At 31.0% G+C, this 27440-nt stretch overlaps 9 protein-coding genes across 27 annotated transcripts; 5 read left to right on the top strand and 4 right to left on the bottom strand.

Moving 5' to 3' along the window:
* Window positions 1-46: 46 nt before the first annotated feature.
* On the top strand, window positions 47-4100 carry LOC100877628 (calnexin). 3 transcript variants are annotated; one of them, XM_076541069.1, is made up of 8 exons: window positions 47-483; window positions 634-886; window positions 960-1255; window positions 1339-1998; window positions 2072-2212; window positions 2361-2486; window positions 3232-3402; window positions 3483-4100. In XM_076541069.1, exons 2-8 carry the CDS (start codon window positions 643-645, stop codon window positions 3540-3542), a joined length of 1698 nt encoding a protein of 565 aa, XP_076397184.1. In that variant the 5' UTR covers window positions 47-483; window positions 634-642; the 3' UTR covers window positions 3543-4100. The 3 variants fall into 3 exon arrangements, with proteins under 3 accessions (XP_076397184.1, XP_012144731.1, XP_012144730.1); XM_012289340.2 differs by lacking the exon at window positions 2361-2486 and adding an exon at window positions 2890-3012 and having other exon boundaries at window positions 50-483; XM_012289341.2 differs by lacking the exon at window positions 2361-2486 and having other exon boundaries at window positions 48-483.
* A 437-nt stretch (window positions 4101-4537) lies between these two features.
* Mtmr6 (Myotubularin related protein 6) lies at window positions 4538-11072 on the bottom strand. Of its 4 annotated transcripts, XM_012289345.2 has the most exons (16): window positions 10717-11072; window positions 10207-10653; window positions 9988-10131; window positions 7503-7616; window positions 7253-7415; window positions 7019-7176; window positions 6808-6933; window positions 6608-6742; window positions 6345-6477; window positions 6039-6265; window positions 5707-5957; window positions 5488-5628; window positions 5285-5411; window positions 4953-5222; window positions 4791-4887; window positions 4538-4649 (listed from the first exon to the last, which is right to left on the bottom strand). In XM_012289345.2, coding segments are annotated over exons 1-16 (2730 nt in total). In that variant the 5' UTR covers window positions 10912-11072; the 3' UTR covers window positions 4538-4647. The 4 variants fall into 4 exon arrangements, with proteins under 4 accessions (XP_012144735.1, XP_012144733.1, XP_076397177.1 ...); XM_012289343.2 differs by having other exon boundaries at window positions 4635-4887; window positions 10717-11071; XM_076541062.1 differs by lacking the exons at window positions 9988-10131; window positions 10207-10653; window positions 10717-11072 and adding an exon at window positions 8490-8624 and having other exon boundaries at window positions 4635-4887.
* On the top strand, window positions 8217-9227 carry APC10 (anaphase-promoting complex subunit 10). Of its 2 annotated transcripts, none has more exons than XM_003705020.3 (3): window positions 8217-8439; window positions 8513-8765; window positions 8839-9227. In XM_003705020.3, exons 1-3 carry the CDS (start codon window positions 8415-8417, stop codon window positions 9128-9130), a joined length of 570 nt encoding a protein of 189 aa, XP_003705068.1. In that variant the 5' UTR covers window positions 8217-8414; the 3' UTR covers window positions 9131-9227. The 2 variants fall into 2 exon arrangements, with proteins under 2 accessions (XP_003705068.1, XP_012144732.1); XM_012289342.2 differs by having other exon boundaries at window positions 8218-8430.
* Window positions 9305-16728, top strand: LOC100882154 (uncharacterized). Its single transcript, XM_012289347.2, has 15 exons — window positions 9305-9595; window positions 9668-9790; window positions 11192-11343; window positions 11432-12376; window positions 12453-12864; window positions 12928-13373; window positions 13452-13588; window positions 13668-13915; window positions 13996-14244; window positions 14337-14680; window positions 14746-14998; window positions 15099-15333; window positions 15419-15792; window positions 15866-16147; window positions 16264-16728. Exons 1-15 carry the CDS (start codon window positions 9457-9459, stop codon window positions 16620-16622), a joined length of 4698 nt encoding a protein of 1565 aa, XP_012144737.2. The 5' UTR covers window positions 9305-9456; the 3' UTR covers window positions 16623-16728.
* On the bottom strand, window positions 16218-19094 carry LOC100882045 (testis-specific serine/threonine-protein kinase 6). 6 transcript variants are annotated; one of them, XM_012289351.2, is made up of 6 exons: window positions 18959-19094; window positions 18092-18214; window positions 17709-18012; window positions 17078-17646; window positions 16910-16999; window positions 16218-16848 (listed from the first exon to the last, which is right to left on the bottom strand). In XM_012289351.2, exons 2-6 carry the CDS (start codon window positions 18185-18187, stop codon window positions 16804-16806), a joined length of 1104 nt encoding a protein of 367 aa, XP_012144741.1. In that variant the 5' UTR covers window positions 18188-18214; window positions 18959-19094; the 3' UTR covers window positions 16218-16803. The 6 variants fall into 6 exon arrangements, with proteins under 6 accessions (XP_012144741.1, XP_012144742.1, XP_003705110.2 ...); XM_012289352.2 differs by having other exon boundaries at window positions 16919-16999; XM_003705062.3 differs by having other exon boundaries at window positions 17078-17637.
* On the top strand, window positions 18968-19918 carry RpS2 (ribosomal protein S2). The gene is made up of 2 exons (XM_012289354.2): window positions 18968-19312; window positions 19391-19918. The coding sequence occupies exons 1-2, from the start codon at window positions 18968-18970 to the stop codon at window positions 19883-19885; spliced, it is 840 nt and encodes a 279-aa protein (XP_012144744.1). The 3' UTR covers window positions 19886-19918.
* Window positions 19902-20686, bottom strand: l(2)37Cg (RNA polymerases I and III subunit AC2 l(2)37Cg). The gene is made up of 3 exons (XM_003705018.3): window positions 20517-20686; window positions 20310-20407; window positions 19902-20255 (listed from the first exon to the last, which is right to left on the bottom strand). The coding sequence occupies exons 1-3, from the start codon at window positions 20532-20534 to the stop codon at window positions 20045-20047; spliced, it is 327 nt and encodes a 108-aa protein (XP_003705066.1). The 5' UTR covers window positions 20535-20686; the 3' UTR covers window positions 19902-20044.
* Window positions 20687-20711: 25 nt separating this feature from the next.
* On the top strand, window positions 20712-22060 carry CRIF (growth arrest and DNA damage-inducible proteins-interacting protein CRIF). 2 transcript variants are annotated; one of them, XM_076541079.1, is made up of 3 exons: window positions 20712-20850; window positions 20952-21448; window positions 21531-22060. In XM_076541079.1, the coding sequence occupies exons 2-3, from the start codon at window positions 20994-20996 to the stop codon at window positions 21880-21882; spliced, it is 807 nt and encodes a 268-aa protein (XP_076397194.1). In that variant the 5' UTR covers window positions 20712-20850; window positions 20952-20993; the 3' UTR covers window positions 21883-22060. The 2 variants fall into 2 exon arrangements, with proteins under 2 accessions (XP_076397194.1, XP_003705064.2); XM_003705016.3 differs by having other exon boundaries at window positions 20744-20882.
* LOC100876841 (uncharacterized) lies at window positions 21683-27224 on the bottom strand. Of its 7 annotated transcripts, none has more exons than XM_076541067.1 (6): window positions 26448-26673; window positions 26209-26346; window positions 24780-25808; window positions 23194-23436; window positions 22795-23042; window positions 21683-22684 (listed from the first exon to the last, which is right to left on the bottom strand). In XM_076541067.1, exons 3-6 carry the CDS (start codon window positions 25805-25807, stop codon window positions 22479-22481), a joined length of 1725 nt encoding a protein of 574 aa, XP_076397182.1. In that variant the 5' UTR covers window position 25808; window positions 26209-26346; window positions 26448-26673; the 3' UTR covers window positions 21683-22478. The 7 variants fall into 7 exon arrangements, with proteins under 7 accessions (XP_076397182.1, XP_076397181.1, XP_076397179.1 ...); XM_076541066.1 differs by having other exon boundaries at window positions 26209-26335; XM_076541064.1 differs by lacking the exons at window positions 26209-26346; window positions 26448-26673 and adding an exon at window positions 26696-27224.
* Window positions 27225-27440: the final 216 nt, after the last annotated feature.

Genomic DNA, 27440 nt, shown 5'->3' with positions numbered 1-27440 from the left:
TTTTATATTATATACACTATGGGGATCACTGTATAGTTTTATATCTGGTATTCATATATTGCAATGTTCAAGGGAAACGGTTTGGTTACGTATGTATCACATACCAGAATATAGAAATTGATAAATTCATTTGCAGCTCGATTAATTTTTTTTTGTTTCGGAAAAGTTTTTTGTTAGATAATTTGTAAAAGAACCGATCATCAAGACATATTTTATTCGTTTGGTTTTCTGCTGTCCTGTTTCGATCAGTCAGAAATCGCGGGATTTGCAGAAAATTTAATTAATTAAGCGGAACACTATTTTTCATAGCTTACCTCGTATCCGGCATTGTCGCTACTTTTTAGAACACACAGTTACAGATATTCTTACGTATATGTAATTGAATTACTGTTATTATTTAATTAAATAACGCACGGCCTGGCTGTGAATAGTTGGTTTTGTTATCGTATCATCCACTGAGAATTTATTCAACGATTGAATTCGGTAAGAAAACTTTACTTTCACTCAAATAATATATGTCAGCATCAATAAATAAAGTATAAAAGAAAACAAATTTTCATTTCGCCATACAAAAAATATTATTTATTAAAAATTGTGTTGAAAAACATTTGATGTGCTTTACTCTACTTGCAGGAATATGAAATGGCCAGAATTATAACAAATATAATTATTTGTCTGTGCTTGTTGCGTAGTATTATTAGTGCTAATGAAGATAGCAGTAACGTTGTTCAAGATGTAACATCAGAAACAGTTTATAAAACACCAGAGATATCTGGTTTTGCTTATTTAGTGGAATCTTTTGATGATGAAGAAAAATTTAAGAATACATGGATATTATCAGAAGCCAAGAAAGATTCTATTGACGAGGATATAGCTAAATATGATGGTTTGCAATTTTATTCGTTTATATATTTAAAATAGAATTACAAAGAACAATAATATATATATAATTTGAATAGGAATCTGGTCTGTAGAAGAACCCAAAAGGCATGCACAAGAGGGTGATCTAGGATTAGTGCTTAAAAGCAAAGCTAGGCATGCTGCTATAGCTACTACATTATCTAAACCATTTTATTTTAAAAATAATCCGTTAATTGTACAATATGAAGTAAATTTTCAAGAAGGTCAAGAATGTGGTGGAGCTTACTTAAAATTACTTACTTTAGATCCGGATCATGAAGATTTGAAAAAATTCCACGATAAAACTCCTTATACTATAATGTTTGGCCCTGACAAATGTGGGAATAATCACCAGGTATATAGTGTAAAAAGAATAAAGAAAAACTTTACTATTACAAAAATATCCAACAAATTCATTAACTTATTATTTTGATCTAGTTACATTTTATTTTCCGGCATAAAAATCCTTTGAATGGTTCTATAGAAGAAAAACACTGTAAAAAACCAAGAGAGAGATTAGAAGATTTCTTCAAAGATAAACAACCCCATCTATACACCTTGATTATTCGTCCAGATAATAGTTTTGAAATTAAAGTAGATAATAAGGTTGTAAATGATGGATCTTTATTGGATGACTTTACTCCACCTGTTAATCCACCTTTGGAAATTGAAGATCCTACTGATACTCAACCAGAAGACTGGGATGATAGAGAAAAAATTCCTGACTTGTCTGCTGTTAAGCCCGATGATTGGGATGAAGATGCTCCAGCACAAATAGTTGATGAGGATGATGTTATGCCTAAGGGGTGGCTTGAAGATGAACCACCCACAATACCTAATCCTGATTCTATTAAACCCGAGGATTGGGATGTTGAAATGGATGGGGAATGGGAACCTCCTGAAATACCAAATCCAAAGTGTGCAGATGCACCAGGATGTGGGCCATATAAACAAAAGCTGAAGAAAAATCCACGATATAAGGGCAAGTGGTCACCGCCCTTGATCAATAATCCTAATTATAAGGGAAAATGGAAGCCTAAACTGATACATAATCCTGATTACTTTAATGATGAACATCCATTTCGGATGATGCCTATAGTATGTTTTTGTCTTTTTATGCATGCAATCTTTATGAACTCAAGATATAATATTGAACGTTCGTATTTTCTAGTTTGCTGTTGGTTTTGAACTATGGTCTATGTCCACGGATATTTTGTTCGACAATATTCTTGTTACGGATAATGAGGAAGTAGCGGAGAAATGGGCAGACGTTACTTTTGAAGTACGTCGTGCTAGAATTGCAGAGGAGAGCGTAAGTAATATTTTCCTTCTTATCAAATGAAGTTATGATATTTAAATGTGTTTGAACATCTGTTTAAAATTGGTTTAATAAGCACTCTGTGATGCAACTAGATAGAAAAAATTAAAAAAATATGATTCATGTTCACTGTGCTATGTAGGTAACTTTATGGAATCGCATATTGAAAGCTACAAATTATAAACCAGGCTGGTGGGCGCTCTATATTTTATATTGCGCAATACCAGTCACAATATATATTTGGTTCTTACTGAAACGGGTCCGTGAGGTATATTTGATAGTTATTCAAATATACAAATTACTTGTTTTTTTGTATTGCCGATACGTAAACGTAATAGTACGATGCTTAAACATTTAACTAGCAATGCATTTACATAAAATATTTGTGAATTAGTAGAACATTATAATCATATTTTGTACATATTTCTCAGCTATAAGTTATACTAAAGTAGTAGTATTACTAACTACAGCATCAAAGCTCTCATCAAAATACAAAGTTGATACAAGGATGTACATACTCAAGTATATGTTGACATATTAAAAGAAAACCCTAAAAATACTTCTTTCATCACGTTTTAATTTGAGTTTAGAAGGTGCACAATGCGAATTGTACAACTGTGGAATTTACATGTAACTTATACAATTTGTAATTTTATAATTATTTTACATAGTGGAGTATATGGCGTCAAATTGGCACATTTACCGCGGAACATCCTTGGATGTGGGCTGTATATATAATAGCTACTGGTTTACCTATACTGCTAGTAATATATTGTTGCTGCTTTGCTTCTCAGGTATAATAAATTATGAACCGTCATATTTTTCTTTATACGAGAAACAATAATTAAATGTGTACAGTATCTATCCTTATTTTAGTCATTTGTAATTATGTTTAAAATTATCAGATCTTAAACCTAGAGCTTGCTTGGTTTTTATTTTGGCTCTTTAAAAGTACTTGGAACTTAGCAATAATTTTTAGAATCATTATAAAAATTATTCCACTGATTTTTTAGGACAAATATGATTTAAAGGACGAAGATAAGCAACCTTTACAGGTAAATGAAGAAACAGAATCTAAACAGGAAGAAGAAAATGAAAAGCAAAACGAGGTTAACGAGATAATAGAAAGTGAAGAAACTGAAAAGCAAAATGAAGTTGAAGAAATAATGGAAAGTGAAGATACTGTTAGTAAATTTTTTACATACAACAATTAATATCACATAGTTAGAAGTTCAGTTTAATATTTAACTTGCCCTTTTCTCAGGATAAGCCAGCAATGGGTGGTGATGGACCACGTCGAAGAAAACCAAAGAATAGTTTATAAAACTTAAATGAAAGGAATTCATATTACTAATATTTATATAAAATTCACATTCCACTTAACACTTGCCATTGTGAACATTAGAACTTTTCAGTGTTAACTACATGCAATATGATCACCATGAATCAGATTATTACCTAATATTAATAGGTATCTGGTTTTTAAATGTAAGTTTTCATTACATCATAGCTTGATGCAGATGATTTCACATTGAACATGTTTCTTACGTATGAATGAATACTTACACAAAAATTTGTAAAAATGATGTTCTGTGTAACTGTTTATGCCTTAATAATACGTAGTAATATAATTTTGTTATTATATTAAAAATTAATAATAGAATACATTTATTCACAATTTCTGTACATTAATGAATGATCATGTGTTTAAATTTTCGTGACTTGTGTCACGTGGTATTTTAAACATATAATTGATATAAAACTTATAGTATTTAGTTACTGTTCCCATAGATATTTATAATATTATTCATGTAATAGACTTTCTTAAATAATGTTTCATTCTTTTGCCAGTATGTTAATAAAGTGTACAATGTGAATGAAATACTTTTATGTAGTATTACAAAGTTGTATTATTTATAACTGTTAAGTTTGAAATTGTTTAAAATAATTAAATTAATATTTTGCAAAAACCTACTTCCATTCGTAACAAACATATTTTGTTTGGTTTAAAAGAAATTAATGGAACAGTATTGTTAATTTAGTGATCGTACTTTTACTTTACAATCAGACCTGCTTAAATTTTCAAAAAGGCAGAACTATATTAATTTATACTACGTTTACATATAAAATAATTACTGCTACATATCAACACAATTTTAATTTGAAAGACTTGGTTTTTATTTTAAAAGAAACATGAATTACACTATGTTCGTAATTCGTATATTATATAATACAATGTAAAATAAAAGCAGTCTTTTTTTTTAAGATATTACGCGTTTTTATAAGAATATCTATTATAGTACAATTTGTCTTGAACCATTAAAATAAAAATGCATTTTTATTTTTAATACTTTCCTATATGTATATATATTCTTTTTATTTAAAACCGACATGCTTTGGTTATTCATTTCTGAAGTTTCACTAGTACTTCCTGAATTGTGTTTTGATAATATATCTAATTATTATACAGTCATATACGTCTTAAATACGGATCACAATTTTAGATAAATGTCAAAAAAATTAATTTAGGGACTAGTAGAAGGAATATTGGAATTTTGTATACATGACTTACAAGTAGGTACTGCACGTTGTGAAAAGTGTCCAGCTAAAACAGTATGTGCACCTATACATCGTGTACATACTACTTCTCCACATGACCAACAGTGATGCTAAAAATTATTTTTCTTTCTTTTATATCTTTGAACAGTTTAACTGTAATACATTTAATCTTTACCTTTCTATTAAATGCATCAAATGTAGTAGAGCATGTGCATTCCTCTATATTCCGTAATAATTTCCACTCTAAAGCAACTGTTTTCAGTTCATTCTCTAATTGTGTAATTTTTAATTTAGATTTTGTTTTTTCGTCGTGATTTGCTGTATTTTCTATTATTGTATCAGATAATGGATCTTTAGTAAATTTATTTTCAAATTTCAGTTTTCCTTGTACACCTTTCTTTTGAATATTATTTAAATTCATTATAGAATTTAAAGAACTCACTCTCTACAAAAATTACAAATAATATTACATGAATGATTAACAAACAAATAAATATATATTTTTACCTTTAGAAGTAGCTTAACATGATCTTCTAAGCAACTGGTATGATCATGCATTACTAAAAGAAAATCTTCATATGTTTCTCTAGGGTGAACACCATTTTCGAATCTAAAGTACATTCCTCGCCACAAACTATAAAGTTATTTTATTCCTTAATTTTTCGCTCTTTTTATTATATTAAAATGAAAATATAAAAATTATATATTACGTGATACTTTGTGGTGCTAATTTAGGTTGAAGCACAAAATTGGACTCTTTGTTAAAACGATTAGATTTGTAAATTGGATTAATATATTCGTGCATATTATTTGCTATGTATCCCCATAGAGAATATGTTCTCTCTGATACTCTGAAAGAATTATAAATGAAGAGAGTAACATTTTTTCAAAAATTATGTACAACCATTTAAATCACTATAAAATGATACCTAAGAACATGTCTTTCTTTCTCAGAATTTCCTATAAATGTACCATACTGACAGCTTTGTACATGATCGTGAAGAGTTAATAAAAAATATTCATTAAACTGAAATTTGTGTGGATACTGCTGTAACAATTGATATGATGCATCGATGAATTGAGTAAATATTGGTGCTAATTCTTTATTATCACAATTGATGTGACCACAACGATCACTAAATTTATGTCCAAAGGATAACCAATCTTTTTCTATTAATGCCTAAAATATTAATGATTTCATAAAGAGACATAAACTTCGTAAATTTACTTAAAATGTTTCTAAAAATGATTTATTTCTTACTTGGAAACCTTGAATTGTCCTGTAAAATGGATCCAACAATAATGCACTTAATGAACATACTTGAGCAGTGCGGTCCCATCCATCACTACAATGCACTACAACACTGACACCATTTGAGACTGCTCTAGCAATGAACCAAGCAGTTTCTAATATAGATCGAATATGTTTTAGCCATCCACTACTTTCCAAACCATTTAAGAATGTAGTCATCGATGTTGTTTTCTGTACTAAATAGTTGTTGATACATTTACAACAATATAAAATTATAATTTTAAACATAATATTATGAAATCATAAAATGCATACATTCTATCAACTTATTTAAACTTGTTCTCATTACATGTATATTTTCAATGCCGAAAAAGTGAAATTTTATATTGTCATAGAAATTTTCATTTTCATATCCTTTTCCTGCTGCCCTATTAGCAAAGGCATTAATCTAAATGAAAAAAAATTAAGGATTAACTTTTTGTAATTTCATAATGTATATAAAAAAGAATTTGATCGAATTGATCCATATAAACAATTTATGTCTACAAAAATACCTTGGATACTGTTTATAAACTTACGCGCGGACGTGTATCTACAACGTACATATACTTAGAATTAGGATTTGTACGTAAAATATTATACATCATTTGTTCATCTTCAGGGCATCGTGCACTAAAACCTGATAAAGGTTGACTGCAACGACAAATAGCAGCCTGTAAAACATTTTACTAATAAATACAAATATTTTCAAATTTACTTTCTCATTTAATACTTGTACCTTGTTAGAATGTAAATATGTTAAAACTGGTAACCTTCCCCTGCTTCTAAATTTTGCACTGCCTATTAAAGTGCTATTAGCACATGTGCTAGGAACATATAAATACTTTGGATAAGTGTCGCAAAGCTGAAAATATGATTGTCACAAATTTTTAAAAAATAATTATAAATTTTATAATAAAATTAATTAATAAAATTATTATATTATATACTTCATAATTTGTATTTAAATATGTCAAAGACCATTCTTCATTTGGAACTCCCTGTCTTTGAAATTCACTTTGTACATTAAAAAAATTCCATCCTGCATGCTGAGGTAAAGTATCTTTACTTTCTCGATAATTAAAACAATAAAGATCTTCTATATTCGCTAAAAAATTAATGTATAATGTTAATCATCTATATTCTTAAAAAATAACATCCTGTTTTTATTATACTCTGTTTACCGGGACAAGATAATTTTGATAATGTAAGATATATATCATGACAATCTCTTTCCTTTGGAATAACAAATGTTACAATAAAAAAATGTTTAAACTTAATACACAATGGGGAACCTGTTGTAGTTAATGGTTGTTTCTCTATGTTTGATATATGTGTATATAACACCTGAAATATAAAATATATAGAATATTGATATGTAATTTACATTACAACATATAATAATATTATACTAAAGTTATATTGTATTCTTACCCAAATTTTTTTCTTTCCACTTTGTTCAGTAAATACAAGATGCGTTACAGTTAAATAAAGAGTACCAATTGAATGATTATTACTGTATTTGTCTAATATTCTTACATTTTCTACCTAAAATAGTAAATATTTAAGTGACAGTAACAGATAGTATAACCTGTTTCATGTTTCAAAATCTTACGAATTGGAAAAATCATAAATTTATATACTTTATGAAAGATACGAACTTTTAAAGTTAATGTATGAAATATGATATTAAATATGAATATTCTATGAGGAAAAATTTGTATCCAAACCGATATGATATTAAACGTAATAAGGAATAATACACTGACAGATGTTTGAAATTACAGTTTATACGTTTATAATAATAATTGTATTAAATAAAAGAGATATTTATTTTGATACCTTTGGACTCTGTATTTGATCCATTTTGTTTATTTTATTCACAATTGTTTACACCTGTTCAACCATTTGATAAATTGTAAATTGGACAAAATTGGGTACCACTGTGACTTATCGTTAAATCAGTGGTGCTCAACTTATTTAATGAAAAATAAAATATTGTTTTAACTTCGATAAATAATTATTCACTGATTATACAAATATTTTGTTACAAATTTCAAATAAAATAGAAACAAATAGAAAATAACGATAATTATTGATACATCCTGACAGTGAAAGTTTGAATGTGTTGTATGTTTATTGTAGGTGGCAGTTAGTAGCAGCATAAAAATAATCATAAGTTCTGCAGAAGTATTAAAACATAAAAATAAACAAGATTTGTATGTTATTTATTGTTGAATTTATTTAATGGTGTACTATTTCAATTTTGTATTGTCTTGAGAAAGATTAATGCTTTTGAAATACTTATGAAAATTTAATGTTATCTGAATTGTCAAAAGTTGAACTATGACTAATAAAACTGGTAATGCAGGTGATTTTCATTGAATGAAAGTAACTTGAATCTGAGGTAAAGAAGCTTACATTATAATGTTTCATTTATGTAGGAGAAATAGATCCTGTTCAAGAAGAATTGGTTGGTCGTGTACGTGAAGTTGGAAATCATGCAATTTGGAGTTTATCTAGTTGTAAACCTGGCTTTGGAGTAGATCAGTTGCGTGATGATATCACAGAAACTTATTGGCAATCGGATGGGCAACTTCCACATTTAGTAAATATACAATTCAAAAGAAAAATAACAATACGTGATATATGTATTTATACAGATTATAAATTAGATGAAAGTTATACCCCCAGTAGGTGAGATATTTGAACTATTTTATATTAATGATAATACTTACTAATTTTGATATAATAATACAATCACTTTTAGAATAAGTATAAGAGCGGGAACAAATTTTAATGATCTTCAAGAAGTAGAAGTTATGGATTTGAATGAGCCAAGTGGTTGGGTTATCATTCCAATAAAAGATATAAATGACAGACCTATTAGAACATTTATGATACAGATAGCTGTAATAAGCAATCATCAAAATGGAAGGGATACGCACATGAGACAAATTAAAGTTCACAGCCCAACACAGGATATTCTTGGACCACCAGCTTCTTATATTCCAGGACAATTTCTCACCAATGAATTCTTGCGTTATGCTACTGTTAGATGAAAGAAAAAATCTCATATATCACTCATGGATGTTTCATGCTATTCTGTTGTATATTATTGTTATTTTAATATTAATAAAATATTTATTAGAAATTGAAGATGAATTTCGTTTCAATCTGTATATACATAGAGTTATATATATATATATGTGTGTGTGTGTGTGTGTGTGTGTACACACTGATGTTAATTTAGTTTCTATTATCAAGTACTAATATAAAAAAAAATATAAACATAAGTGTAAGAACTTCCATCTATGAAGTATTCTTAGTAGTGAACAGGTAATCTAAGTGACAATTTCAAGTAACAAAGCGTGCTCATAGAGATAAAATGTTAAAATTCTGGTTGTTTCTTCTGTTAATTAATAGACTTAGTACAGAACATCATGCATATAAGCAAAAAACTTATGAACTGAATGTTGCATTTAAACGTACATCTGATCTTTTTAATAAATTAAAATTGGAATATGGTATAAGACTTTCTAAAACTTAGAAAAAAGTATAAATATTTGTATATAATATTTTAAAACGTTATTTTTTAGGATTTGAAAATCTAAACAAAAATGTGATGGATGAAATTAATGAAACAGTTGTAGGATATGTTAGAAATACATCAAACACATTTTTTCGCCATAAACGGGAATTATTGAAAAATTTTAACAAAGGTATATTGTATTTATTATCATCTGTTAAAAATGATAAGCGTATGTCCTTGTATATTTTTTAACAATACTTGTTTCTAGTATGTATTTATTAATATTATTATTAATCATTTACCAAGAAATCAAGTAGTTTTACTTTAAATTCCGAAGAGTTCTTTAAACACATACTGTACTTCATGTTCTGTTAAGTATTTCAGTACCTGACTCATGTCATTATGTCGTTCACAACTAGGAAAAGATATTTCTTGAAAATCATTAAATTTACGTAAATCATCAATATCATTATGGTTTTCTTCTTTTTCTAACAATCGTATTAATATTTTATGCCAATTCATAGACTTGATCTGAAATATAGAGAATGTAGGAAGAAGTATTTCCAATTAACTAAATACAGGAATAACTATTTTATTAATCAATACCTTTTGCCAGCAGTAATCACAATTTTCAAAGGTTCCTTCAATACAAATGATACCAGGCTTTCCTGCTAAGCAAAAGCCTGTAATAGAATTTTCTTTTGCTAAATTGATTATATCTCTTCTTTTACTTTTTCCATATATATGATGACTATAAATCCAATATCTAGCAAAAACTGTAGATTTTTCTTCTTCTTTACTTTTGTTTATGTCATTTAATTCTTTTTTTTGACTCTTAGCAGAAGCTGCAAGATAATTTTCCCCATTGTCTTGTATCCATAATATTAACATATAAATACAAGGCTCGCCAGTTTCTTGACCTTCAACAATATTGTTCAATGATTGATTTAATAATAATTGTTGGGTTCGATTTAATGATGAACTCTTTGCATAAACTTCAGGTTTTTCTTTTGGATAATTTTGTGGCAAACTGATTAATAATTCAATTTTTTCCTGCAAAAGAATTTTTTTAGCTATTTTTATTTATAAAAATTATAATACATTTTTTAATCTTACATCATTCAATGAAATTTCAATTGAATATTCTAATCTATTAGGCACATTCTGCATAGGATTTTTTAAAAAATCATATATGTCAGCCAACACTCCATGGTCGGTTATTATTACTTCTCTTGGATAAATAGACTGTAAAGTTTCCAGTTCGCCAATTTGTGCCGTCAAATTTTCGCTTATTCCCTTGTACGTACACATGACATAAATTAAAATATGTTTCACGCATAATATGGATATACTATTAAAATCACTTATTAACAAGAAAAAACACAAATGTCAAGGTTATACAAAATATCAGCTGATATCAAAAGTTTCGTTTGAAAATGTACACATTTTGATGTGCACACATCTCGAATTACCTGACGACAATCGAATCGAATCGAATCTTTAAATCGATTATTATCTAAATTTAAATTCGAATGAGATTAAACACGCGCATTTTGTAAAACTGGTAAAAACATATTTTTATATTTTATAGGCATCGATACATTGAAGGAATTTCAAGATTTTATTCCATTAAATTTTCATAACGCACGAGACGTGAACATCTTTTCTCTTCGAAATGGATTAGAATTAACTTGGTTTGCTGCGGTTTTAGATGCTTCTAAAGTATCTTTATTTAAAATAAATGTACGAATCATCATTTTCATAGTAGTTAGAAACATTTTAAATACAATTTTCTTAAATAATTAACTATAATGAACTATATACATTTCAGAAAGCTGGTCTTAATTATGTTACCGCTTATTCCGTAACAAATGGAACACAATTAGTTGTTAATGATTGCAATGACGGAATACTTTTGATAGTTCAAAATCAATATAATTTTATTAATATTTTGCGCTTCGCTAAAGTCACCGATAAGTATTTACAGCCCATTCAAGAGTTCGAATGGAACGATAGGACTCATTTAACTATTTGGAAAGGAATGAATAAATTATATTTGGGCATAGCATCAGATTCGAATATTTCAATTTATAGTTGGTTCGGCGATTACTTTGATTTAATACAAATTATAAATCTTGGAACGAAGAAATTAGTTCCCTTTCAAAGTAAAGGATTTATGTATTTAGCAGCTACTGGCTCCACCACCACAGTTTTTAAATACTTTTTAAAATCTAATAAATTTCTGGCTATGCAACAATTATCATCGAGTCAAGATATCTCATTTTTTCAAGTAAAGGAAGGCCATTTTACAGAAAATTTTCTAAGCTTATCCACGTGGTCGTCCGTTATAATATATAAAAGTACTCATGGTCGATTTGTACCATTTCAACAGATTAGTTCTGGCACGTTTACAGCACAAATTATTTCAAACAAAGCAATTTTATTCTTTGCTTTACACAAGGACACTGTATCGACTTATCAGTACAATGGCTGGAGATTTATAAAATTAGCTGTGAAATTGAATGGAATTCATCGATTTCATAAAGCTAATTTATATGGGAAACAGTTGTTGCTCGTAAAATATAACAACGATACATGGGCATTGAAACAACCAATATGGACCAAAAAGAAAACTTATAAAGATATACAAGAAGAAATCAGAGCATGGAACATTAAAGCTAAGGATACAGCTCAAAGAAAATTGAACGAAATTTTCAATCTCGATAAACCTGTTCGAATTTTAAAAGGCCATATTGATCAACTTTTTGTTCATAACGTAAAATTTTATATTTTCTATAGAATGATATAAATTAAAGCGATATAAAATTTATATATATTTTTATGTTTTCTAGATAAATCAGCATAATTCTCAAGCATTACAGATTGCATCAGAACAGTATAATAAAATGAAAAATAAGCTCCTAGAGCAAAATATAGTTATAAATAATAAATGGAAGTCTGGTAATTTAACTGTTTCTTCATTGCGTGCAAATAAGTTTCAAATGAAATGTAAAACGAAGTGTAAGATCAACAAAGTAAATATTAATGGAAACATTGATCTGTTATCAAAGCTACAAGCATTGCAAGATAGAAATAAAGCGACAAGCTTCAAAACATTAGCTGTTAAAGAAATCAAAAATTGGAAGTGTCCAATTTTTAATTTACCAATAGATAATATTGACGTTGACAAGTCAATCAACGGGGTATTATTAGAAAATTTACAGAAAAATACCCTAAAAGTAAGCGGTAGTCAAAAAGTCTTCGGTAAGTTGTTTCAAATTTTGGTTGCAAACCAATTACTCATTAAATATAAAAAAAATATTTCAGGACGACACACTTTCGTTAGTATCAATGTCACAAATACTCTTATGCCGTTGAATATTGCTTTAAATCTTCCAAAGCAAGAAATTCGAGTAGGAAAAATAAATGTTACAGAGTTAACTGTAACAGAAGGAGGAGTTTTATTACCATTAAATGGCTTACCTACAGTAATCACTGGCTTAGTCAAAGCGTCTAATATAACAGTGAAAAATAAGATTGATTTACAAGGGTCGGCAAAAAGCAATTGGATGAAGAAGTTATCACCCATCAGATACATCCCTGAATCAATAACTTTGGACTATGATCTCAAATTGGAAAATGTTAAAATTGAAAATTTACAATCTGCAGGTTTAATTGTTAGTAAGGTGGGATCAGTTAAGGAAATTTTATCAAATGCAATATCTTTACGTGATAATGTACCAATATCCTTAGTATTTTCAAGTGAAAAAGTGGTAAGAACTATTTTGTGATTATTCGTTTTTTAAATGTATACGTTTTATGACTAGCAATTGAAATAAATTTTGAATTAGAAGTGGCATAATGTTGCCGTGCATGGCTTTCAAAATTGGATTACGGCGAATTCTGAAAATATTATAACAGGAAAGAAATACTTTCTACAGAATGTAGAGATAACAGAGTCTTCTTACGAAAGCATCAGATTTCCATGGTAAGCTTATTATTTAGTATACCCTGTAATTAAACAATGCAATGCAAACATATTCGAAAGATAATTTTTTAATTGACAGGATCGAAACAGCCTTGTGTGGTGCTACTGTAATTGTGCCTGAAATCAAAGTTCCGGTGCTAACACTAAATAATATTACGGTGAAAAGTTTAACAAGTTTGCACGTTTTTGGAAATATGTGTGTAAAATGTGCTACTAATAATTCATCGCTCGCTTTTAAACCCTTCGATTCTTCCGCGCAACCTTATTACCATAATGTTAAAGCAAAAAATATAATTACAACAAACGTGAATAACATAAATTTAATAAGTAAAAATACTTATCATTAATATTTATCGTTTTATATCAGCGATATGAATAATTTACGTTTCCTTCTTTTAAATGTATAGCATTAGAAAAATTAGCAAATTCGTGGATTGAGCCTAACATTCTTAAAACTCCGGTTGAAGCGACGGAATTGAAGATTAAGGTTTTGCAATCACCCATGCAATTTTACGCAGAATTGTCTAAAGTAATAAGAAACGTGGTATCGAAACAAAATACTTATACAGACAGCATCAATAAGATTAATTTGACTGATTTCTTAGCGAATGCTATAAAGGTTGGAGATATAATATCTTTAATGAACATAAAATTCAGTGAGTTACCATTATAAATTTTTTATGCAAAAAAGAAATAATTTTTTATGAATCAAAATTTGTAACCATGTCTTGTTTTAATTTACATTTAGATAATGGTTTTACGGCAAATCGTATATATACTCCTTATCCCTTGTTACCGATGGTGCAAACAGGAAGTCATCTTAGGTGCTATAAAAATAGAATTTCTGGAATTACAGAAGTTAATACGATAAATTTACCATATTACTCTAGACTCGTGCAAAGCAATACCTCCGTGAACATAATTGTTAAAGGATCTGCAATATTTTCAGTTGAGCCAATGATACACAGTATAAATAAAAATAAATTAAACGAATTGTTTACGCAAACATGGATAATATCAAATCCTACAACCTTTTATGGAAAAAATTTGCATCTTACGAATGCTTTAATAACAGGAAATATTACTTTAAAAGTAAGTAAATTCAACTAGAGAATCTTTTCTGTCCCTAATTACAAAATTATTACAATTTGTTTTAGAAACCTGCGAATACATTATGCATCGAAATGTGGAAGAACATTTCGGAACATGTTCTAAGCAAAAGAGGAATACAAAAAATATCGGTTGATGCTTTTTTAAATAATGTCGAGACTAATACCATCGTAGGATCGAATACTTCGAGGATAATATCCTCGGTGTCAGATTTCAATGATATATTCGATGATCCTGTAATGAAAGATAGAGTACAAGACGTGAAAGCAAAATGGACATTTAATAAATTAAAAATACTAGGTAACAGTATTTGTATACTTGAAGAAAAGAGAAAAATTCTTCGAGAAAAATACCTTATATTTTCCGCAGTTCGGTAGCGTTTAATTTTTTATTAATTTAGGTCAAATGGATGTAAGGAACAAAATTAATAACATGAATCTTAAAACGGATGTTATGAGACACGATTCTAAGAACAATATCGTAACTGGTAAAAAGACGGTGATGATTTTGACTACAAAAAATTTGAATGGTTTAAATTTTGCTAAATGGATTGACAATACTTTGACGCAGAAAGAGAAGCATATTACTATCAAGGGGCAAAAAAGTTTTCTAACTGCCATGTTCAATAATATAACGTAATCGACGAAACAAATCTTAATCAATCAGCATCTAAATTAATTTTTAATCAGCCTAGGACTTAGACTAATTTTTTGTTTGTAGCTTATCTGGTACTGTACTAGGACATACTATCGACGAAGCATTACTAAAATCCGCCAATCAAACAGTGTATGGTCAGAAGAAAATTCATGGATCTATTTATGCGTCGACAATTTTTATCGATGGTCTGGTGAATGATATAAATCTAAACACCTTAATAGACAATCAATTAAAGAAACAAAGTTCATCGCAAAATGTAGAAACGGAAATTGAGTTGCAAGAAAATTTATTTATAATGGGAAATCTCATTGTTAACGATACTTATGCAGGAGCAAACATGAAGAATTTTGAACAAAATTATGCAAATATGCCATTTATTACCGAGAAAATGGACAAATACTTAACAGCAGCGGAAACAATTAATTTGGTGTTGAAAAGTATGTTGTTTTCAAACTTATCCATACTGCCACATTTATTAACGAATTATCTTGACAATTTGTAATATTTTAGATCGTGCAGTTTACATAAATAAATTGGGAATTGTAAAAAATATTAACAATATTTCCCGTAAAAGCATGTTCATTGAAAACGAACAATGTAAAATGAAAAATTTCACTAAGTATTGCGTAAACGAGTATATAGAAGATATCATCGTTAGATCAAATACTAGTAACGTTATCTTTATAAAGTCAGTGTTATTGAACGAAGATGAATTCGTTGTCTGGGTAGAATTTGATCTTGTTTCCATATTTCTATTCGACGCTGTAAACAAAAGTCTTGTTTACGTAAAAGGTTCGTATATAAAAGGGTAATCACCTTCGAACAGAAATATTATTTTTATATAAATTTACAGACAAGACAATTATTAAACATAGTAAATCTCTTAATATATTTAATCGAATTTACAGGCTTACACGTTCCAAAAATAATAGAAGCGCTCGTAGAATCAATGTTGAATTCTTTGTGGATTGTTATACGATTGATTTCGCAGACTTTGGTATTACATTATCAGCCGTGGAAAGATTTGCAAAAATATGTTTTGCCTGCCACGGATGTATTCGCGTTAAGCCGAACTCCGAATAATCAGTTGTTATTATTCTTGTCGAACGGTATTTGGGATCTCAATAGACTTGCAAGTCCTCGAAATATTATCGAAATTCCTTTGAAAGGACAAGTGGAAACCATCGTTGATGGCTTTAATTATTTTATCAAATATACGTCGATTAATGAGACGACTTTAACGAAAGCTCGATACGTAGAAAATTGAATATGTACATGATTAATTTCGTTCTGTTACACGATAAGCATTATTAATACCTAAGGAATGTAATGTAAAATTGCAAAAAAATATATATATATAAAATTATTTAAAACGCGTAAAATAAGATATATGTACATATATCGTACACTTTGTACTCGTCAAAACAGGTTATATGAAACACGATCATTTATTTCCTAAATATAGATCCAGTTGTAATGGAGGACATTGCTTCCTGAAATACCAGAATTGCTTTCTACATTTGTTCAAAAAATCAGGATAATCGAAATACGAACTTTCGCAACCTTCTTAATGACCGTAACTTCCGGTTTCGCATTACTCGGATCTACGTCCACTTTCTTTTTCTCTTCCACTTTAAACAATTTCTGGAAAATAAATGTTTCAATAACATAACTATTGGTAAGTGTAATTTTTCTTACGTTACAATAATTGAAATTTCTTACAGGATCCTTTTGCGTGAATTTCCCTTCGAGTTTCTTTCTTTCTTCTATGGCGTTATTAAGAGCAATTTGTTCAGCCGGTGTGAGTACCAAAAGTCGGGGGTCCATAGCAATCCAATCGCTATTGATAATTTGATTCAGTTTCCAACGTTTATGGGGATTCGGTTCAAGAAGATGCGTAACCAGCTTCTTCACATGGTCGCTCAAAGAATTGATGACCTTACTGCGAAACTTCCATTTACGATTTGTCTGTTGTTCGTAGAGACTTTTAATGTCGGTGTCGTCGAATGGCATCGCTTTATTTAGCAAAATGTACAGAATGACGCCTAGCGACCAAATGTCGGCGATCTTGGGATTGTATGGCGAGGCGCGAAGGATTTCAGGGGCAGCATAAGATAAAGAACCGCAATACGTATCACTTAATACGCGTTTACCCCGATTATCTATCACGTAACGGGCAAAACCGAAATCGGCAAGCTTCACGTTGTAATTAGACGTAAGAAGGACGTTTTCGCACTTCATGTCTCGGTGAGCAATTTCCATTTCGTGCAAATATTGAAGACCTAAAAAGTCTTCTCGAATAAGTAAAAATGTAACTTTAATGTAACTCGTAAATTGGTTGAAAGTCAAATACCCAGCGCAAGTTGTCGAATCCATACACGTGCTTGACCTTCGGAGACTGCACCGTTCTTTAAGACAAAATCAAGAAGGTCGCCATTTTCAGCATAACGCATAAATATGAAATATTTCGATCTCCTCTGAAATATACTGTGCACGTGTACTACGTGAGGATGATTCAACTTCACTAGAATATCAAGTTCGCGAGGCAAAAATTTTCGAACAAAGTCCTTTGGGGCATTCACGGTGTCTATCACCTTACACGCCAAAGTGTTGTTCCTTTCTGGATCGGTTTCCGGTCTGTATTCTGCGAGATATACCTGGAAGTTATAAATAAATTTATTTGGAATTTATGTCTTCGAAGAAAAAGAAAGATGAGAAATTGCTCGAAATACGGACTTTAGCATAAGAACCTTCGCCTAATTTTTTAATAAATTTGTAACCTCTCGCAAGTAAAACAGCTTCTTCTGATGACGTGTGATTCAAATCCGTCATGAGATTTCACCATCCGCGGCTGACATCCTACTCATTCAATTACTGTAATTCTATCTATTTCTCCATCTTCAGTAAAAAAGTATCGTTAAATCTGACGAATAATTCATTAACGAAAGCTTATATTCGACAACTAAAATACTTAACAGTGACCTCAAAATATTATGCAATTTTCTATTCCGATATTTACTGCTTATTTCTCATTATAAAGTAAAATTCAAAAGGTACAAAAAATCGGATTCAAATGATAAATATACTTGTTTCTTTACTTAACCATTTTGTCTAATTAAGCATCGTGTTATATTAAAATGTGACGAAACGTTTCATTGCCTACTTTGAATGGCAATATTTATAAAACAGAATTAAATTTCGTTCGCGGTTAGTACGAACATTCAAATGACGGATATGGTGTTTATGTTATCTCGATTAGTCGAGTTACCTTCAACCTATCGACTTTGGGTAAGTTTTACGATTTTCCTTTCATAATCGTGAAAAGAATAAAGGTATGTCATGTATTATTTTCCACTTTTACTCGAAATGTATCTGACATATGTTAACAATATTCCTTTGATTATAACAAACAATGTTCCCCATGAATTCAACAAAATAAGTTGCTTATTCAATGGTTATTTTATTTAAAACGCTATAACTAAGCTATCTGGACGAAGGTTAAGTTATTGTTATTGTTCTCTAATAAATACGAAATCCTTTTACAAATATTTTCAAAGTGGGAAATACTAATTGTTGATTAGCCGTATATTTTTTTAAACATACTTATTTAGAATGGCGGACAACGCTCCAGCCGCGCGTGGAGGTTTTCGTGGAGGATTTGGCTCTCGCGGTGGTGATCGTGGTGGTCCAAGAGGTAGAGGACGTGGAGGCAGGGGAAGAGGCCGTGGTCGTGGACGCGGTAAAGAAGACAGCAAGGAATGGATTCCAGTGACCAAACTTGGCCGTCTTGTTAGAGATGGAAAAATTGAATCATTGGAACATATTTATCTTTTTTCATTGCCCATCAAAGAATATGAAATAATCGATAAATTTCTTGGACCTGAACTAAAAGATGAAGTTTTGAAGATTATGCCTGTGCAGAAACAAACTCGAGCTGGTCAACGTACACGTTTTAAAGTATACTTACACGATGATATTTCAACTAATACAGTTTTCATTGATGCAGTCTATGTTAATAACTTCTATTAATTTTAGGCTTTTGTAGCCATCGGTGATTACAAGGGTCATATTGGTTTAGGGGTAAAGTGTTCCAAAGAAGTAGCTACTGCCATTCGTGGTGCTATTATTTTAGCTAAACTTTCGGTTGTACCTGTACGCCGTGGTTATTGGGGAAACAAAATTGGTGACCCTCATACTGTCCCATGCAAAGTTACAGGTAAATGTGGATCTGTCCAAGTGCGTTTAATTCCAGCTCCAAGAGGTACAGGTATTGTATCTGCACCTGTCCCTAAAAAATTATTGCAAATGGCTGGTATCGAGGATTGCTACACATCAGCAAGAGGATCAACGTGTACTCTTGGTAACTTTGCCAAAGCTACCTATGCTGCTATTGCCAAAACTTATGCGTATTTAACACCAGACCTCTGGCATGATCAAGCACTGAGAAAAGCACCGTATCAAGAATTTGCAGATTATTTATCTAAGAATCACAAAGCCATGGGAGGACAAAGGTCCACCGAGGTTGTTTAAAAAATAAACCTCCATGCAAAGTTTATACAATTACCACTTTATTTTCTTTGTTTGTATCCTTACCCTTCCTGAAATATTTGTCTTTCCTTATTTACAGTGAAAATTTAACCAATATTTTATAATATTGATAGTATTTTATACATAAATGTGATGGCAATATCATGTACTGTCAACAGATGCATCTTTAGAATTTTTAAAATGCTCATAAGCGTTATTAAATGATTCTAAAGTGTAGTCGCAAATCTTTTCAAAATCTTGCAATCCTTTTTTTAATATATCTACAGCTTTTCCCTTCTTTGCTTGAATTCTCAAATAAATATTTCCCTCTGCTGGATGATTTACGAAGCACGCGCAGAACTCCACATCAGGGCTGTAAAAATAAAATTTTAATATATTTTACCAAAGATACATCGATGCAACGTACTTTTGTAAAATTATGGTCACCAAAGCATTCCCCAAAGTATAACCTTCATTCTTGAATATAAAAGTTTTACATCTTTCGGAGGAATGTTCACCACATACCTACGCATAAAATAAAACTTTCATTTAGAATTTTTATCTATCCGTGCTTACTTCAACAATAAATCAGGCAATGCGACTGTAAAATATTTTATGTTTATAAATGTTGTACCTCAGCTAACCGACCCATGTCTTATTTGTTACTTATTTTTAATAGATTAATTTCAATATCATAAGCAATCAATTTGATGATTTCATTAGCACGTTTATACAAAATTAAAATATAATACTACGGTTTAACTCGTTAACTTGTTAACGAAAAAACCTAACCATGCCGCCATGGACTTTATGTACATAGTGCCATCTATATCTATAATATTATGTTATATTTACTTCTATTATTCGAAGAACTGTAAATCAATTTTTGTTCGCTTATAATAGAGAATATTGCCTGCAAATTTCATTAATTTTGTTAAGGAAGTAACTCAGTATTTTAAACGAAACAAGTAAACATTTTACATATCAAATAGAAAATATGGTATTTAATAATGCATTGTTTAACCTTATTCTCTAACTGAAATTTATTGATTATAACTGTACTTTATAGGAATCGTAAATAACAAAAGTAAGTGAAACAACATAATACAGAATGTCTTTAAGAGAATTATTCTTTAATTTGTCGTTAAAATTAAGGCTTCAAAATATTGTTGGCAAAAGATGTTTTTCTTCAAAATCAGTAAGTAATATCTTTGAAACTGCTGAGGAGAAACCAATTTATGTAGAGGAAGAAGAAGAGAGTGTTGGACTAGAAGAAAAAAGAAACAAATCACGATTAAACCCTGGACACAGAAATATATTATGTGGTCAAAAACCTTATGACAATTCTTTGACCTGGTATCATAATACGATAAAATACAAAAAACGAACATTAGGTAGGTACGGTATTGAGGCTTTAGGAACAACTGCAGGACTAGCATGGCCTACTCTTGAAGAAGTACAAAAAATAAAGGAGTATGAAAAAGTTGCTTTTCCATTAACGATTCAAGAAAGATTAAGCAAGATTAAAGAAGAAAAGAGAAAGCATCAAGAATTTATAATGGCCAGGTATGTTATCTACCATGCAAGTTATGAAAGTCAAATAATTTTCAAGTACTTGTATACGTTCATTTATTTTTTATATTTGCAGACAACAGGAAATAGAACTTAAGATGGCAAATATGGAGAAAATGATATCCGATATACAAGAAAAAATTGATAAAAAGAAACAAGAAATGTTAGAAGCTCGACAGAAAAAAGAACGTAGGATAGAAGAAATTAGACGTAAATTATTAGCCGAAGGCCATGTAAGCGCGAGTAAAATTGAAAAAACGTTAGAGAAGATGGATAAAGAAGAAAGGAAAAAGAAGAAAGAGATGAAAAAAGCACTAATAATGGAAAAGAAAAAACAATGGGCAATTAAAATGCTTGGTCAATCAAAACAGAAAGATGAAACAGGAGAAAATGTAGAAGAGTCAAAAGAAGATAATGAAAAAGTGTGAGGCAAATACTTTAATGGAAATGTTGTATTTGAAAATAATTTCTATATAGTCGCTAAAATCAACATTTTACAAAAATCTATTGATTTCTATCTATGATATATGTATTTCAAGAATAAATAGAATTCATATAAAGCAGAATAATGTAAATTAAATAATAATATTTACATTTCGTAGTAAATATTGTATTTTCTTTTGCTAATACAAAAAACGTTACATTGTTATTCTGCAAGAGCTAGAAGAAGTAATACTAATATATAGCAATAAATAATTTAATAAGACACGTATTCAGGCACAATTCGGACAATTATGAATTAGACCAAAATTTACGATCGTTTGCATTGACCTATGTATAAATGTCATGATAACGTTATTGAAAAGAATCAGCTATTAGACATCGAAGAAACATCGCAATTTGCGATGACGCATTGGGATACTGAAAATGACTTCTGATCAATAAAAACCTCTTGAGATCTGTTTCTCTTAGTAACATCGTGCGCATCGTTATCATTAATATTTTCAATATGATTGCGGTCCCGAATGTTTTGCACGTGCAACTCGTCAATGACGATCAATCGTAGCTTATTTTTTTCAGTGTGTCAGGCAGATTGGATTTGTGACGGAGATGACAATTCGTAAAATTGAAAACTTAATTCTTCCCCAAACAGATTTTCGGGTGTGATAATTTCTGGATCAACCATATTCAGACCTAAGGTTGTAGGATTTAGGTCTGTAACGAGATAGCCTTCGCTTATGAGTCCACATTCTTCTGCTACTACTTCTTTGGATACTGGATTGAGAAAATCTACAAAAAGAATAATTTCATATTTTATCGATTCCATCATTCAAATCCTAAGACTTTCATTTGTCGACTTCGATCTTTTTCGTAACTGAAAAAAGGAATAATCACGTTACCACTTTCTTTTATGGGATAATGAAGTTCCTGTGTCTGTTGATCAGATTGTGTGGAATTATGTTGATTATTGGAAACCATCATTGGTACCAGATACTGGACTTCCACTTCTTTTTTGATACCACTAAGAATTTCTTCTGCACAGTGTTCTAACGTTACAGAATTTACTATGTTTCCAGTCTCTTCCTCAGAGGGCTGTTGTATAATGCTCGCAGTTGCAGCTTCCACTTCATCTATGGGATTAGTTTGGCTAAAACAAATCAACGATCTTATTAAATTTAATCATTAGATTATAGTTCTTCTTTTAAATATTTCCATAATCCCTCCGTCCTGTAGAGCGTACACGTTGATATAATTTATTATATTTACAAATATGAAGGTATAAAAGGAAAACTGGTCACCTAATATTTTTTCGATTATTCTCAGCTTCTATAGAGTGCTTAACGGCTTGTTTTATGGAAGAATTAATAGCGTTGATGGTTTGTTTGGGTCTAGAGTCTCCTGATCTGTTTGCAATTGCCCACAAATGTCCAGCTCCATGAGGTGCCTTTGATCCTTTTCTGAAGTGAGGATTTATCGATAGGTTGTGCCGCACGGAATTTTTCCAACGATCATCGTTGCTTTTATAATAAGGAAAGTGTTCGCTAAAAGTGTTAAAAAATTCTATACTATTACAATCTAAAAGTAATAGATGTGGTAGTAGTAATAGTCTTATTTGATATCGATTAGTAAATTATTTATTACTTAGTTCTTCATTCGCGTTTTAAAACACGCATTACTAGTAGATTATCAAAAAGATGATCAAAAACAAAATAAAACCTTTCTTTAAAATCTTGAAGGGCCTGTAAAACGCGATAACGCGTAGTTTTAAGAGATTTCGTCTGACGCGCGTATCGAGTCTTCGTTACTTTTCTCTGCACCTTCACGATTGCAGAGAAAACTTTCTTTTATGACCAAAATTTTGCCTTCGCTGCAATATTAATTATTTTTTACAACTGCATTAAACATTAAAAGGATTTCAATTGGTGATTATGAATTTAATACATATGTGAAAATATCAGCGAGTATGCACCCTCGATGAAATAATTTTCTTCACCTGCCTGCGGCGACGTCACGGCGTGTTACACACCCTTGTAATTAATTCTTTGTCTTTGATAGGAAAAGTCCAAAGACTCATTGTTTGTGAAATGCACCGAACACGTGGTAACGCGTCAATTGGCGCTTTTACTTGAAAATAAATTTACCCTCGAGGTAATACGCTTTCTAAATTAAAGACTTCGATTAAATCATATGATTTTATTTGCTTTAATGATGTTCCAATTTGTTGAAATCAATATATAACACGATAAAATTAAATAATCTAAAATAAAAAAAATGCTATTAGAAAAAATAAATAAGTTTAATTGAAATTTTGTTCTTGTAAATCGCTCTGTTTACATTACTTTGTATTAAACTGTACATATCTCGGTTACTTTCAACGTAAATGTGGTAAATGTGGTAAATGTGGAGTCTCTACGAATTTACGAGAACGTGACCCACGTTGATGCGGGGTGGTGGCGTTCGACAGAGAGGGCGAGGTTCTTAGATGGTACCCCTTGGCACCGCTGCTTTCTCTACGCGGTACCAGTCGGTACCGCCTTTTCTCATCGTTGCAACCCCCAACACAAATGCGCGTAATTTACTGGCTCTGAGCTTTCACCTGTTCGATCGTGGTCTCACGAGAAACTACAATATATAGGTAGTCAAAGCCCCTGAACTCCTTATCAACCAATTTCCTTCTTCCCCTACTAAATGTTACCACCAAATGGTTTTCATCTCTTCTTAAAGAACAGAGTTAAAAAATTACCGAACTTAGAGACGACTATAAAAAGAAAGTGTAAAAGAAAAATATAAAAAATGTTGTTTGAACGCAACGTTTTACGATCAAAATCCAACTGAAAAGCAACTGCAAGTTTGATTATTAAACATTCAATGAAACAGCACTTACGAAATCCATTGATAAATCGCTGATACAGTAAGTTCGCCCCTTTCTCGAAGAGCGTGTTCAATAAGTTCGGTATACGTGAAGGGAGGTTTCTTTGGTCCGTTACACCGCGAACTCGCGAAGTTTCTGTTATCGAAATTCGAGTAACTCTGGTACGAATCTTGATGCAATGAACCGTTTTCGGTGTAACTTCTTTTAACATCGTTACTACATACGGATCCATAAGGACGACCGTTTATTTTCACCTTGTTCCCTGAACAGAAAGAAGGAAACAGTCGCTGAGAAATGTGACAACATTTCAAAGGCAAACTTTTTCGCTCAACAGTTTTTTTTTTAATAGGAGTAGAATAGGAGTAGACTTTCACACCAGCATAATTGTCTCTGGTGGGTGTTGCGGTGGACTTGTCGTCCGCTGCCTCGATAAAAGGATCCAATTTGAAGTCCAGTAACCAGGAGAGGTTTCCAGTCTCTTGATCATCGAACTGTTGTTGCTGTTGCTGTTGCTGACTATGATAAAATCCTCCAGTTTTATTCTGTTGCGCATTTAACGAAGGTACTGTGATTACTGGCTCCCAATAATCTGAACTGACTGGATAACTCATCTCCTCTATCTGCACCTCCTGAATCACTTGTTCCTGACGATGTTCCGACGAAGCAGAAGACGCGGAAGGGGAGGTTGCGATTTCGTGAACGTTCTGATGAGATTCTAATTCAGAAACGGTTGTCCAAGTGTAATTCGTACCGTCCACCAAGAGGACTTCGAGTCGTGCTACCGGACACTCGTCTACTGTTTCCTGACTAGACATTGGCGAGAATAACGCCGCGGTATCGCCTATTCCTTGATTAGAAGCGACCATTTCCATAGGCGCATCTATTTCTTGATGCTGATATCGTTTACGACTGTTTTGCACCTCCTCGCAAAAATTTTCGATGTCCAGATCCTCGAAGATACGCTTTTTCCCAGATCTGGATTGGTTGTCCAACACCTTGTGTTCTGGAACGCCTCCTGTGCCAGAGGACGGTCCAATCATGCTGTCGATGTTAAGTTTTAATTTGTATTTATTATTTGAATGCGTACACATTCTAATTTTAATACGTATTAAAATTAGATAACGATAAAAAAATGAAAAAAAGGAGAGAAAGAGAAATAAGTACTTGTTTAAAAATACTACATTAAAAATGATTTGGTTGAAACGAAGTCTGTAAATAAAACATAATATAAAAATATGCGAGAATGATTTTCTTCATTAAACAAATTGAAACCTTAGTCGTTCTGATCAGAGATATGTTTTAACCTCGTTTTCATTTTATTCAAATTGTCAAATTAAAAAGAACTGGTAAATATGCCCAATCTCGTTTCGTTAACGTCATTTAAATCAATCACAAGTTTCTTATACGTGATATATAAGATTGATTCAGTACGTTTTCTTACCTCGATATTCTGTTTTACGATTTCGCTGAATCTGTATAGATTAGTTCGCGATCTTCAAAAAGGAACAAGTCGACGTGAAATAAGTTCTGATAGTCATCACGAGGTCCCGTTGTCAGCAAAGAAACAACTGTTTAGAGACTTTGAACGTTTCATTGATGCCGGGGTGTTAGCTTATTCTTTGAAAGTTTCTTGTCTACGATCGCAGCCGAAAAAAAATTACGACTAGAAGACGTACCCACCTTTCTATGCGATTCAAGGATAGTTCATTGCTAATTGCACGCGCGTGTTCGACTAATATTTATTATTTTTCGTACACGGTTTACGAGTTTCCACTTTGTATACGAAATCACCTTGCGATTAGACGGTATCGGAACATCTACATGGTCCACTTCGAGGTGCGACTGTCTCTTGTTTCGTATTTCAACTGCTATCGCGGTGTAATGCGCGCGCATCTATGAGTCTCGATTAAATTAGAGGGGATACTTACGCATGTGCATAGAAGTAATAGAACTTGAATTCAGGGCTGTATGTCTGACGGATGCGTAGCTTCGCCGATGCAGAATATCCAAATTTTCATGAAATTAAAAGCAGTGTATTCCCTAGTTGCATAAGATATCAAACTTAAAAGATTGATTTACAAAGTTTTGAAAGAATACACAGTATACGATAGAATCATTTGGAGATACGATTTATATTACTTTACGCATGCGCAGGAAATCATCAAAATTCTACAATCTGAAAATACTCGATTACACTTAACATATAATTTTATTTTATTTCTACGACATAGTACAGTGAAGTCTCGATTATCCGAGGTAATATTTATTGAACCTTTCTCGGATAATAAAAATTTCAGATATTATAAAAGGAAGCCTGATAGTTTAGCCGCTTTGCGCTTACATTTTCTTTCAAAATATGCGATACCTTTCGCGGTAAGAACTATTTCATTTACATTGGAAATTAAATGGATTTAAAGACTGTACATATACTTTGGCTAAAAGGCATCAAAGATATAAGTAAAGTGGACGAATGATAGGTATGCATCTGTAGAATTTCTATATTCGTGCAACCGTGTGCACATAATTCATTCGCAGTTCTCCATGTTCCTTTACCAGTTATAAAAATTTATTGATATCTCGCAATGTTCACAGTCAAAGCTAATTTCATGTTACAGGGGAAACGTAGACATTGAATTCATCTTTTAGCTAAAGTTTCCACTGGCGCGTGGAAAC

The sequence above is a fragment of the Megachile rotundata genome, chromosome 16 (genome assembly GCF_050947335.1).
Source record: "Megachile rotundata isolate GNS110a chromosome 16, iyMegRotu1, whole genome shotgun sequence".
NCBI lineage: Eukaryota > Metazoa > Arthropoda > Insecta > Hymenoptera > Megachilidae > Megachile > Megachile rotundata.
The sequence above is the reverse complement of the archived record's forward strand: the minus strand, read 5'-3'. Positions and strand labels throughout refer to the sequence as shown.

Excerpts from the sequence above, each read along its gene's own strand:
- LOC100877628 (XM_076541069.1), top strand. The coding sequence starts at position 643 with ATGGCCAGAATTATAACAAATATAATTATTTGTCTGTGCTTGTTGCGT. Across the intron at positions 2,487-3,231 it reads TACTGAAACGGGTCCGTGAG|GACAAATATGATTTAAAGGA; the intron begins GTATATTTGATA and ends CTGATTTTTTAG. Across the intron at positions 3,403-3,482 it reads TAATGGAAAGTGAAGATACT|GATAAGCCAGCAATGGGTGG; the intron begins GTTAGTAAATTT and ends CCCTTTTCTCAG.
- APC10 (XM_003705020.3), top strand. The coding sequence starts at position 8,415 with ATGACTAATAAAACTGGTAATGCAG. Across the intron at positions 8,440-8,512 it reads TAATAAAACTGGTAATGCAG|GAGAAATAGATCCTGTTCAA; the intron begins GTGATTTTCATT and ends TCATTTATGTAG. Across the intron at positions 8,766-8,838 it reads GAAAGTTATACCCCCAGTAG|AATAAGTATAAGAGCGGGAA; the intron begins GTGAGATATTTG and ends AATCACTTTTAG.
- LOC100882154 (XM_012289347.2), top strand. The coding sequence starts at position 9,457 with ATGTTAAAATTCTGGTTGTTTCTTCTGTTAATTAATAGACTTAGTACA. Across the intron at positions 12,377-12,452 it reads ATCAACTTTTTGTTCATAAC|ATAAATCAGCATAATTCTCA; the intron begins GTAAAATTTTAT and ends TATGTTTTCTAG. Across the intron at positions 14,999-15,098 it reads TAATAAATTAAAAATACTAG|GTCAAATGGATGTAAGGAAC; the intron begins GTAACAGTATTT and ends TTATTAATTTAG.
- Mtmr6 (XM_012289343.2), bottom strand. The coding sequence starts at position 10,911 with ATGTGTACGTACAAGGGAATAAGCGAAAATTTGACGGCACAAATTGGC. Across the intron at positions 7,617-9,987 it reads GACATAATGACATGAGTCAG|GTAGAAAATGTAAGAATATT; the intron begins GTACTGAAATAC and ends TTACTATTTTAG. Across the intron at positions 5,629-5,706 it reads AAAGAAAGACATGTTCTTAG|AGTATCAGAGAGAACATATT; the intron begins GTATCATTTTAT and ends TAATTCTTTCAG.
- LOC100882045 (XM_012289351.2), bottom strand. The coding sequence starts at position 18,187 with ATGACGGATTTGAATCACACGTCATCAGAAGAAGCTGTTTTACTTGCG. Across the intron at positions 18,013-18,091 it reads GCGAAGGTTCTTATGCTAAA|GTATATCTCGCAGAATACAG; the intron begins GTCCGTATTTCG and ends TATAACTTCCAG. Across the intron at positions 17,000-17,077 it reads AATTCACGCAAAAGGATCCT|AAATTGTTTAAAGTGGAAGA; the intron begins GTAAGAAATTTC and ends TTTATTTTCCAG.
- RpS2 (XM_012289354.2), top strand. The coding sequence starts at position 18,968 with ATGGCGGACAACGCTCCAGCCGCGCGTGGAGGTTTTCGTGGAGGATTT. Across the intron at positions 19,313-19,390 it reads GTCAACGTACACGTTTTAAA|GCTTTTGTAGCCATCGGTGA; the intron begins GTATACTTACAC and ends TATTAATTTTAG.
- CRIF (XM_076541079.1), top strand. The coding sequence starts at position 20,994 with ATGTCTTTAAGAGAATTATTCTTTAATTTGTCGTTAAAATTAAGGCTT. Across the intron at positions 21,449-21,530 it reads CAAGAATTTATAATGGCCAG|ACAACAGGAAATAGAACTTA; the intron begins GTATGTTATCTA and ends TTATATTTGCAG.
- LOC100876841 (XM_012289355.2), bottom strand. The coding sequence starts at position 25,858 with ATGTGTACGCATTCAAATAATAAATACAAATTAAAACTTAACATCGAC. Across the intron at positions 23,043-23,193 it reads AATAATCGAAAAAATATTAG|CCAAACTAATCCCATAGATG; the intron begins GTGACCAGTTTT and ends GATTTGTTTTAG. Across the intron at positions 22,685-22,794 it reads TTATCCCATAAAAGAAAGTG|ATTTTCTCAATCCAGTATCC; the intron begins GTAACGTGATTA and ends TTCTTTTTGTAG.